We start from the raw sequence: 10,768 nt of genomic DNA, 5'->3' as shown, positions 1-10,768 counted from the left end.
CAATGCTCGGCGCCAGGAACGATGCGATGAAACGGTTGCTTATGCAACCAAAGGACACGCGCGTTGGGGGCATATTCTTGCCACGAGCGGCCGACCTGACGAGGACAAATGAGATGCGAGACGACACGCCATTGATAGTTTCCACGACTACCATTGGCGCGTGGGGGTACTGTTACGGCCTGGCCTAGGATTCCCGCGGGTCAACCCGACCCGGGCTCCACCCGACCCGGCTACGCGCCCTTCAACCGACCCGGACACGCGTCCCGTACGGCTCACGCGCAGCTATAGGACAGCGTCCTTGAGGATATGGGCCTGTCCCCCATGAGGGGCCCACTACTGACATGTATATAAGGGGAAGACTGGCTCTTCCCCCAAGATACGTCACCTTTTCTCCTATCATTTTTCCCCATCTGCACGTTATCTGACTAGAGCGTCGGAGTGTCTTTGCAGGTGGCACCCCATCTTTCCTTTCACAACGGGAGCTCGGCTACACGGTGAATCCGAACCCAGTACGACTGCGACCGAGGCGTTCTCACCCCCTTCAAACACCACCCGACCTGTCCGGCAACCGACAACCGAACAATAGACAAACAAAATATTAAATAATGTAATATTATCTTAATAAATCAAATAAATAATTAATTATAACAATTTTAAAAAACTATTAATCAAAATATATAAGATGATAAATTAAAACAAAATCAATTTATTTCAGTCAAATTAAATAATTAATGTAATTAATTAGTTATAGTTTTTTTGGTAATTAATTAATTATAGTTAATATAGTTAAATAAAATAATTAAAAATATTTTAAAATATGCCACGTTAGTTATTAACTTATTATGCTATTGCCCGAAGAAATTTAATTTTGATAATAGAGAATAGATATATGTATGGGAAAAATGGCCCATACGGAGAGAGTTTCAACTTTCAAGTACAGGATCTCCACCCTGAAAAGACAACTACACAGTACTAGAAGATTTCATTCCCCATAACACCAACACGAAGTCTTTTGTTTTTTGTCATATATCCACTTCTACATGAATCCTAACCATACACGTGTCCTTACAACCACCAATCAGGGCCAAATTAGCGTCTCTCAGCTACGAATATTCAATATTCTCTGTCTCTTTCTCTCACATCCATTCAAGTCAGGTCAACCCCCGTGACGAAACTTTGACTTTCTCCACTGTTGGATTGCAGAAGAAGAAGAAGATGAGATCGGAGAGAATGACTTTGATTCTGGTGAACCTTGCAGGTATAATGGAGAAAGCAGATGAGACTCTACTGCCAGGTGTATACAAAGAAGTCGGTGCTGCTTTCCGCGCTGACCCAACCTCCTTGGGATCTCTCACTCTCTTCCGATCCCTTGTTCAGTCTCTCTGCTACCCTTTGGCTGCTTACCTCGCCACCCGTCACAACCGTGCTCATGTCATTGCTCTCGGTGCATTTCTTTGGGCTGCCGCTACGTTCCTCGTTGCCATCTCTTCTACTTTCTTACAGGTAATAGCTTCCCAAACCTGACGCAACAGTTTCCAATTCTAGTAAACGTTTTTTTTTTTCCATCTTCATTGTTATTTGTTTAGGTGGCGATTTCAAGAGGTTTAAATGGGATAGGACTTGCCATTGTTGGCCCAGCAATTCAATCCCTGGTGGCTGATTCCACCGATGACTGCAACCGCGGCATGGCTTTTGGGTGGCTGGCATTAACCGGAAACATCGGAAGCATCATCGGCGGTCTCTTCTCTGTTCTTATAGCCTCAACATCAGTCGCAGGCATACCCGGTTGGAGAATAGCTTTTCACCTTGTTGCTTTCATCAGTGTCATAGTAGGTATATTGGTGCGCCTTTTTGCCAATGATCCACACTTTCCAAACATCAAAAGTACCGCACATCAAACTCCAGAGAATAAGTCCATGCCCTTCTCTTCTCAGATGAAGGAACTTCTGAAAGAAGCAAAATCGGTTATGAGAATCCCGTCGTTTCAGATAATTGTGGCTCAGGGGATCTCTGGTTCATTCCCCTGGTCAGCATTGTCATTTGCCACGCTTTGGTTAGAGCTCATAGGGTTCTCACACGTGACAGCCGGATTGATTTGGACTCTGTTCATACTTGCTACTTCGTTTGGAGCTCTGTTTGGAGGGAAAATGGGGGATATTCTGTCCCAACGCTTACCAAACAGTGGGAGAATAATGATGTCACAGATAAGCTCTGCTTCAGCTGTTCCTCTTGCTGCAATATTGCTGTTGGGTTTGCCTCATGATCCATCATCAGCCTTCATCCATGGTCTTGTTTTCTTCATCATGGGATTGTCCATTTCCTGGAATGGTTCTGCAACTAACAAGTAAGATTTCTTCCCCTTTTCCTATTAAATCTTGCTTCTGTTTAGAATTCTTCATATTCACCGGCCTTTTGACAGTGTTTGGTAAGTGTTTTAGTAAGTAATATATAAATAAACACAGGTTGGTGTTCACCATGCCATTTAGATTGGTTTTGAAAGAAAAATCAATCCTATGGAAATATATAATTTGTTGTAGATTGGATTAAATCGGTTTGATTTTATTTTAAAATTCAATCCAAACTATTGTGTTTTGGATTTGTTCAATTTATTCAGTTTTTAAAAATTATCAACTTTAAGATTTGTATTATTGAAAATAAAGTAATTTTAAGTTGGTAAAACAAATAGATAAATCCATCTAATTTTATAATCATAAAATAAGTACTAAATAATAATAATAATATAATATGAATAAAATAAAAATATGTAAAAAATTAAACATATTATATATAAAATTTAGTTTTAATAATGAAATTATAATATTATATCTCATTTTGTGGTTTTAGATTTGATTAGTTTGGTTTCAAGAAGTGAATCCGAAATCCGATTCAATCTATATAGTTCGTCGAAAATGAAATCCAATCAATTAGTGCCATTTTAACACAATTGTGTATAGAGAAAATTAGACAAATTCTATCCTAAAACAAATAACCAGTGTTTCTATTCATATTCCTACACTACTGATCCTACTCTTTATTGGATATAGAGAAAATGAGATAAATTCTATCATAAAACAAAAGGAGTTGGCTAATATTTAACAAGATAAAAACTCATTCTATTTGTTTTCCTGGAAAAACCTTAATTAATTAGTATAAATAGTGTTGTATTACTCTTATTATATGCCAATGCTAAGATAATGGCATTCAAGATAACAATTATGGATCATTTTGTAAATCTGGGCTAGAATTTTGTTCAGAATTAAATATTATCGACAGTCCAATATTTGCAGAAATAGTCCCTGAGAAGTCCCGTGCAGCTATATATGCATTGGATCGATCTTTTGAGTCCATATTGGCGTCATTTGCTCCTCCCATTGTTGGATTATTGGCGCAGCATGTTTATGGTTATAAACCCCCGAAAAGGTCGTCAGATTCAGTTGACAGAGAAAATGCTACATCACTGGCAAAGGCACTCTATACAGCAATCGGAATTCCCATGATAATCTGCTGTTCCATCTACTCATTCCTTTATTGCACTTACCCCAGGGACAGAGAACGAGCAAGAATGATTGCATTGGTAGACTCAGAAATGCAGCAGTTAGAGGAGAAAGAGATAGTAGTAGATATAGATGATAATGATGAAAAGGTTTTTCTACCTCGTTAGTTCAAGAGATCAAGTTGTTTGATTGAGTGCTACAATACTTAAGAATTAAGAATTTTCTTTTTTTTATCAATATTATTTAGAGATATTTTTAGAAGTAACTTTATTTAACTTAAAATATATGAAATTAAAATTAAATTATTGTGTTTAATTTTATATAATGACTTAATAAAGTCATTATATCAATTTTTAAACTAAATTAACTTTTTTTTATATTAATACTTACACTGTAAAAATGACTTTTTATATTTTAACACTTCTAAATTATTTTAATTTTATTATATTCCAAATTCACCCTAAGTTTTTTTTCTCAGTTGATACAAAACATGAAGACGTTCTTAGTTTATCAGTTACGCGATTTTAAAAATACCGTACGTATCATGCTTTTTAATTTCAAACTTTAACATATTTATTCCTATAATAATCATACTTGAAGGCTTAAAAACAAATGGTAGTTTCATGCAATTCTATTACTAGTTAGTTTAGCAATAGCTAAGTAATACGAAGTTATGAACAGAGTACTCCTTGGGCTAAAAAGACTTTCTTACTAGCATTATAAATGTGGACGAAAATCACAATTTCAATGGCAATATATGTAAAATGATGGTGTTGTGCAGACCAAGCAAAGTGGTGGCTCATCTCTCACAGCTAGTCCAAGTCAATCTTTCCTCCCAAGTCAACATTGAGTTTTTCATATCTGTTCTTGAATCGTGGAATACACTGCAAAAAGAGAAAAACGCAAACTGCGAATTCTTATGGTCTAAGTTGGAAATAGAAAAAGATGAAGATGAAATGGGAGAGTGCAACGATGACACTGTTGATGATTAACATGGTTAACATAATGGATAACGCAGACTCGTCTCTGCTTCCGGCAGTGTACAAAGAAGTTGGTAAAACTTTTGAAGAAGATCCCGCTGCTCTGAGCACACTCACTTTCTACCGATCATTTGTTCAATGTCTCTGCTACCCATTCGCCGCTTACCTCGCCAAGCGCCACAACCGTGCTCATCTCATCGCTCTTGGTGCTTTTCTTTGGGCTGCCACCACCTTCCTCCTCGCCATCTCCACCACAATTTCACAGGTCTCTCCTTACTCCAACTCCCCCCTTTATATTGCAACATGTCACACCAAGATCACCATTTAATTTTAATTATTACTAGGTGGCAATTTCAAGAGCTTTAAATGGGATAGGGCTTGCCATTTTTGTTCCGGCAAGTAAATCTCTGGTTGCTGACTGCACAAACGACAGTAACCGTGGCATGGCTTTTGGGTGGCTTTCATTGACTGGAAACATTGGAAGCATTCTTGGCGGACCCTTCGCTGTAATTCTAGCCTCAACTTCATTTGCTGGCATACCAGGTTGGAGAATAGCTTTCCACCTTGTTGCCCTTATCAGTGTCATAGCAGGTGTATTAGTACACCTCTTTGCTAATGATCCACACTATCCAAAAGCTCCACATAACAATAACCCCATGTCCTTTCTTTCCGGAATGAAAGATATGCTGAAAGAAGTAAAATCAGTTATGAGAATCCCATCTTTTCGGGTAATTGTGGCACAGGGTGTATCTGGGTCAATTTCATGGTCAGCATTGTTCTCATTTGCCACACTTTGGTTAGAACTCATTGGATTTTCACACAAGACAACAGCGTTGCTTTGGACCATGTTCATCATTGCTATTTCAGTAGCAGCTCTGTTTGGGGGTAAAATGGGGGATATTCTATCCCAACACTTACCAAACCGTGGCAGAATAATAATGGCACAGATAAGCGTTGGTTCAGCTGCTCCTCTTGCAGCAATGTTGCTGTTGGTATTGCCTTATGATCCATCCACTCCCTTCTTGCACGCCCTTGCTCTCTTCATCATGGGTTTCTTCATGAGCTGGAATGGTCCAGCAACAAACAAGTACGTACCCGTATGACTCTTACCATAACAAACAATGTCTAATCATACAAAAAATGTTTAGTTAACATTATGAACAGTCCAATACTTGCAGAGATAATCCCAGAGAAGTCTCGTTCAACTATATATGCGGTGGATAAGTTTTTTGAGTCTATATTGGCGTCATTTGCTGCTCCTATTGTTGACATTATGGCTCAGCGTATTTTTGGATATAAACCAATCAGAAAAGGAGATTCGTCCTCCATTAAAGCGGATAGAGGAAATGCTGCAGCATTGGCAAAAGCACTTTATACTGCAATTGGAATTCCCATGATAATCAGCTGTTGCATCTACTCAATCCTTTATTGGACGTATCCAAGGGACAGAGAGCAAGCAGGAATGATAGCCCAAATGGAATCAGAATTGCAGCCGCTGGAGAGTATTGACCTCGATGATAATGATGAGCAAGTGTTGCTGCCGCGCTAGTTCAAGACTCATGTATAAGAGGATAAAAATGTTCTCGAGCAAGGAAAATTAAACTTATGTCCCTCAAAATAGCAAAATAAATTTACTTTAAATAAACCTGTCGTTATGTTAGGATTAGGAAAGTAGAAATGTTTCTTATTGTTAATAGAAGGGCAAAATCTTATTTGTTATGTATGTCTCTCTATCTCTTGCACCCATATTTACAAAGGAATTATGGTTTTAAATTTGTAATGTTCTACTATAGATCACCAAGCTCAAATCATTAAACACATATCACATTAAAAGATACATCCTGGGGTGGTGGCGCAGTTGGCTAGCGCGTAGGTCTCATAGCTTCTGAGTCATCCTGAGGTCGAGAGTTCGAGCCTCTCTCACCCCAATATGCTATTTTTATCCCCCTTTCGGGATAAATTTTCTATTTTGTGTGGGTATGCGAGGCTGTGTGTTTGTAGGAAAGCAAAATTGAAAGCGGCATCTAGGATTTCATGTCAACGACACAATGTGAACACACGACATGGTTTTTGATTTTTCCTTGCTCTGTCGGCTTGGGACTTCTACTTTTGAATTTCCTCACCACATAATGAGATTGCCAAGCTACCATTTTTAATCATTTTAATGGGCTGCCACAGTTGCAGCATTCGGTATTTTCCCGCATTCTACCCTCCTTCTATTAAGCATTTATTAGATCGCATCAGTATTGCACAGCTATGATGCTATTAGCATTAATTTCCCTTCGGGCACACTCACCGCTATTATATTTATTTGAGTATACAAACCCGATTCATAAAACTAATAGTTGTTGACCTGTGAAATTTGTATGAACTCGCACGAATATTTATAGTAACAAGTGGAACATTTTTTTAAGAAATCTTAAAAAGAAAAAGGGGTAAAACCGTAAGTAGCGAAGCCTGAATTGTTTGGATGTGCCATGTGATAGGTTCTTTCCTTTCTCCTCTCGCTTTGGCAGCACACACTTCCACTCACTCTCACTCAATGGTTTCACTTCACTTATAAAACAAATGCAAACTATTTATAAATTATAACCCCTTTTTTCTTCTCTCATTTGTTCTTTTTTTCTCAATCCACCAAAGCATTATAAATTCACATGTGAGTTTGAGGGTCCAAGCTCTATTACTCTATTGTTTACTAGATCTTTGACTACCTTACCACTACTACCCTCTAGATCTTGGAGGAAGCCAGTGCAGATTGGCTTCACTTCACCACCAATGGCTCAACTCATGCACTTGGACTGCAAAAAGGTACTCATATTCTCAATTCTTTTGTTCTTCTTTGTTTCTGTATGCTTCAGTGCCTGCTCACAACATCAAGTTCAGACCAAAGAAGGGTTATCTAGTAGAATTGGCAGTAGAAGATTGTTGGAGGAGCAAGATGATGATTGGGAAGAGAAGCCCTTGAAAAAGAAAAGCACTACCCAATCCCAATCCCAATCCCAATCCAAAAAGAACCAGACCAAGCTAACTAAGCCAGCCACTACTTCCAAGAATGTCAAATCTGATAGCATTTCTTCCACCACCAAGAACCAAACCAAAACCATCAAATCTAATTCCCTTTCCACCAAGAACAACCAAACAAAAACACTCAAATCTGGTAGTAACATTTCTGCCAAGAACCAAACCAAAACCAAAACCATCAAATCCGAAAACCTTTCCTCCAAGAGTTCATCATCTTCTAAAACCGCATCCACCGACACTACTGGCATCAAGAAGCTCAATTCCACAAGCTCCACCTCCAACAAGAGTAACAAGCAGCTCAACTCCCCTACTACTCCCTCCTCCACTTCCAAGTTCAAGAAGCTCAATTCCACATCAACATCAAAACCTACTTCACCTTCCACTTCAAACAAGAAACCATTGGATCTTGCGAAAGCAACCAACAAAACTACAAAGTCCACCGGCACCAAGGATAAGAACAAGCAAACAAAAACAACCACCAGCCAGGCATCAGATTCAGATCAAACAAAGCCAATAATCAAGAAACCGCAGAAGGCTTCTCCTCCAACGAAGAAACCGACGAAACAACCACCACCGACAACATACTGGATGGACGAAGACGACAAAGACTTCGTCTCAGAGTTCAGAGATCTGCCAAACAAGTTCCACCAGACGCTTCTCCCAGACCTCGAAAGAATCTCCACAACTTCAAAGCTTTACCTCACCAAAGCCAACAGCGAGATCACAAAAGGCTTCAAACCCTACGTCGGCAAAAAATATGCATCCACCGTAGCCACCGCACTCTCGTGCGCTTTCGTATTGATCCCGTTGATCTTGGTCTCTCTCCTCTGCACACAAATCAAAGCATATTTCTCACTCCAGAAAATCATCATCTTCATCCAAGTTTATCTCTCTATCTACTTCACCATCCTCTGCGTGTCGTCGTTAGTTACTGGGCTCGAACCGTTAAAGTTTTTATACTCTACTTCGCAGTCCACGTACCTGTGCCTGCAGGTTCTGCAAACTCTCGGTTACGTTTTCTATCTCTTGATGCTCTTGATGTATCTTGTTCTTGTCTTCTCCACGGAGTGTGGGTTGGGTTCTAAGTTTTTGGGCCTGGCCCAAACGTTAGTGGGCATAGCTATTGGGCTTCATTACTACGTCACGGTGTTTCATAGGGTGGTGTTGAGGCAACCTCCGAAGACAAATTGGAAGGTTCACGGGATTTATGCCACGTGTTTTCTCCTCATTTGTGTGCTTTCTAGAGCTGATAGAAGGAAGAAGGTTTACGTTGAAGATGGTGGAGGAGAAGGCAAGCAGAATTGATTAAGTAACTTGTATTATTTTTGTAATACTTCTTAATTTCATTCAATTTTAGAGAAAAGATTATAATTAAAGGTTACCGAAAGCAATAGAGCAATGAAGCAAGCTTGTTCTTCATGTGATGTACCATGCAACCATTCAGATTCGTTCTATAAAAATAAAGGCTTACTGGCAATTATATAGATTAATAAATGCCTCCTGAGGTGGACGAAAAGGGAACTGCTCTTGTCTTACTCTCTTTCATATATATAGTAGAATACCAGAATCTATCTATGTGCTTTTACAATTTACTAATTTAGTAACTTTAAAAAAATTAACTTCTTGGAAGGTTATTATGGTAATTTGAAGAGGCCACCGACAGTGTCCAATGCAATGCGGTGTTTTTGGGGGGGCACGGCAAAAGCAGGTTAGCCCGAGAGCCCAGCTTCGTTCTCCTGTCCCTTTTCGCAAGGAACCCTTTCCAAGCTTGTCTTTTAGTCAAAGAAAAAGGGTTATGCTAAATGTGTCGCAAAAGTATAAATATAATTCACAAGTTTATATATATATATAATTCACAAGTTTATATATATATATATATATATATATATATATATATATATATATGTATATATATATATATATATATATGTATTCAACAACAATTAATCTCTACATCCAAGTCATTTAATCAACCAAATCCAATCAAATAACTTTGACCTAATTCACCTCCACGTGTTACTATCTTTAACAAACTTTGACTCAACGCGCGAATATATGTAACTGTCTTTTTCATACGGATTTCGTTTATTTTTTTGAATTTTCTTATCATTTTCTACGTCTCTACATTCTGCTCTATCTCTGTATTCTCTGTGTTTCTCTTCCTTCTCTATGTTCTCTTCGTTCTCTGCGTTCTTTTCGTTCAAGTTCAATGCTCTTTTATCTGATTTGAAGATTTAGATCAAAGTTATTGAAATCAAGCTGTAAAATCAGTCTTGAACAGGTATTTCGTTGCCGAATATAATGAATAATTCAAGTTCAGACTGTCAATTGAACCAGAGTGAAATGGATTATTGTTTTGAATCGAATCAATTGGTTGAGGTATGGTTCGATTCTAGTTAATGTAGTTTGTTAGTAATTTATTATTCTGTAGGTGAATAATGTTGTTTTTGTCTATGAAAATTGATGTTCATAGTTGATGGTTTGAATTGAATGTAATATAGGAGTTCTGAATCTGAATTATTACTGTGATGAATCTGTTCCGTTCTCGTTTCGGTGTATTTTGATTAAAAATGGGTGTATTTTGAAAATCTTTCGGTGTATTTTTTAAGTTCAGACTTTCAATTGAATCAGGGTGAATTGTATTATTGTTTTGAATCAAATCAAGCGGTGAGGTGTGATTTGAATCTAGTTAATATAGTTTGTTAGTTGTTTATAATTCTGTAGTTAAATAATTTTATTTTTATCTGTGAAAATTATTGTTCATGGTTGATGGTTTGAATTTGAATGTAATGTACGAGTCTTGAATCTGATTTTATTATTTTGATGAATTTATTTCGTTCAAAGTTTTGGTGTATTTTAGATTCTAATATGGTTTATTTTGGAACGATTCTGGTGTATTTTCAGTTTTGGCATGACGTTAATAAGTAGTTTATTCCAAAAGTTGGAATGACTTTTAACATGTTTGAAGAAGTTAAAAATTTCTACAAAGATTATTCTAAACTTGCAAGTTTTTCTACGGAAATTCAGAACACAAATAATAAGGGAAAATGAAATTAAGAACCAATTGATTACTTGTACCAGAGAGGAGAAATGGAAATCGAACATATCTCCCACTGAAAAGAAAAATTTCTCAACTGGATTAAATTGTTCTGCAATAATTTATATACATATATTGAATGACATTGGTATTTGGATTATTTTAAAGGTTGTGTTATATCATTCACATCCGTCTTATCCAAATCAGGTAGAGATGCTTAAATAATTATTACTTCT

General features: G+C 37.6%; 3 protein-coding genes and 1 non-coding gene across 5 annotated transcripts; all 4 read left to right on the top strand.

Moving 5' to 3' along the window:
- The first annotated feature begins 1,022 nt into the window (after nucleotides 1–1,022).
- Nucleotides 1,023–3,746, top strand: LOC130969348 (uncharacterized). Of its 2 annotated transcripts, none has more exons than XM_057895022.1 (3): nucleotides 1,023–1,503; nucleotides 1,587–2,344; nucleotides 3,274–3,746. In XM_057895022.1, exons 1-3 carry the CDS (start codon nucleotides 1,216–1,218, stop codon nucleotides 3,659–3,661), a joined length of 1,434 nt encoding a protein of 477 aa, XP_057751005.1. In that variant the 5' UTR covers nucleotides 1,023–1,215; the 3' UTR covers nucleotides 3,662–3,746. The 2 variants fall into 2 exon arrangements, with proteins under 2 accessions (XP_057751005.1, XP_057751006.1); XM_057895023.1 differs by having other exon boundaries at nucleotides 3,288–3,527.
- A 465-nt stretch (nucleotides 3,747–4,211) lies between these two features.
- On the top strand, nucleotides 4,212–6,249 carry LOC130970174 (uncharacterized). Its single transcript, XM_057896167.1, has 3 exons — nucleotides 4,212–4,739; nucleotides 4,819–5,561; nucleotides 5,639–6,249. The coding sequence occupies exons 1-3, from the start codon at nucleotides 4,440–4,442 to the stop codon at nucleotides 6,021–6,023; spliced, it is 1,428 nt and encodes a 475-aa protein (XP_057752150.1). The 5' UTR covers nucleotides 4,212–4,439; the 3' UTR covers nucleotides 6,024–6,249.
- Nucleotides 6,250–6,317: 68 nt separating this feature from the next.
- On the top strand, nucleotides 6,318–6,402 carry TRNAM-CAU (transfer RNA methionine (anticodon CAU)). Its single transcript is given in 2 exon segments — nucleotides 6,318–6,355; nucleotides 6,367–6,402. It is a non-coding gene; the product is annotated as a tRNA-Met (tRNA).
- A 393-nt stretch (nucleotides 6,403–6,795) lies between these two features.
- On the top strand, nucleotides 6,796–9,054 carry LOC130970663 (protein MTL1-like). Its single transcript, XM_057896819.1, has one exon. The coding sequence runs from the start codon at nucleotides 7,250–7,252 to the stop codon at nucleotides 8,798–8,800; it is 1,551 nt and encodes a 516-aa protein (XP_057752802.1). The 5' UTR covers nucleotides 6,796–7,249; the 3' UTR covers nucleotides 8,801–9,054.
- The last annotated feature ends 1,714 nt before the right edge of the window (nucleotides 9,055–10,768 follow it).

The sequence above is a fragment of the Arachis stenosperma genome, chromosome 3 (genome assembly GCF_014773155.1).
Source record: "Arachis stenosperma cultivar V10309 chromosome 3, arast.V10309.gnm1.PFL2, whole genome shotgun sequence".
NCBI classification, from domain to species: Eukaryota; Viridiplantae; Streptophyta; class Magnoliopsida; order Fabales; family Fabaceae; genus Arachis; species Arachis stenosperma.
The sequence above is the reverse complement of the archived record's forward strand: the minus strand, read 5'-3'. Positions and strand labels throughout refer to the sequence as shown.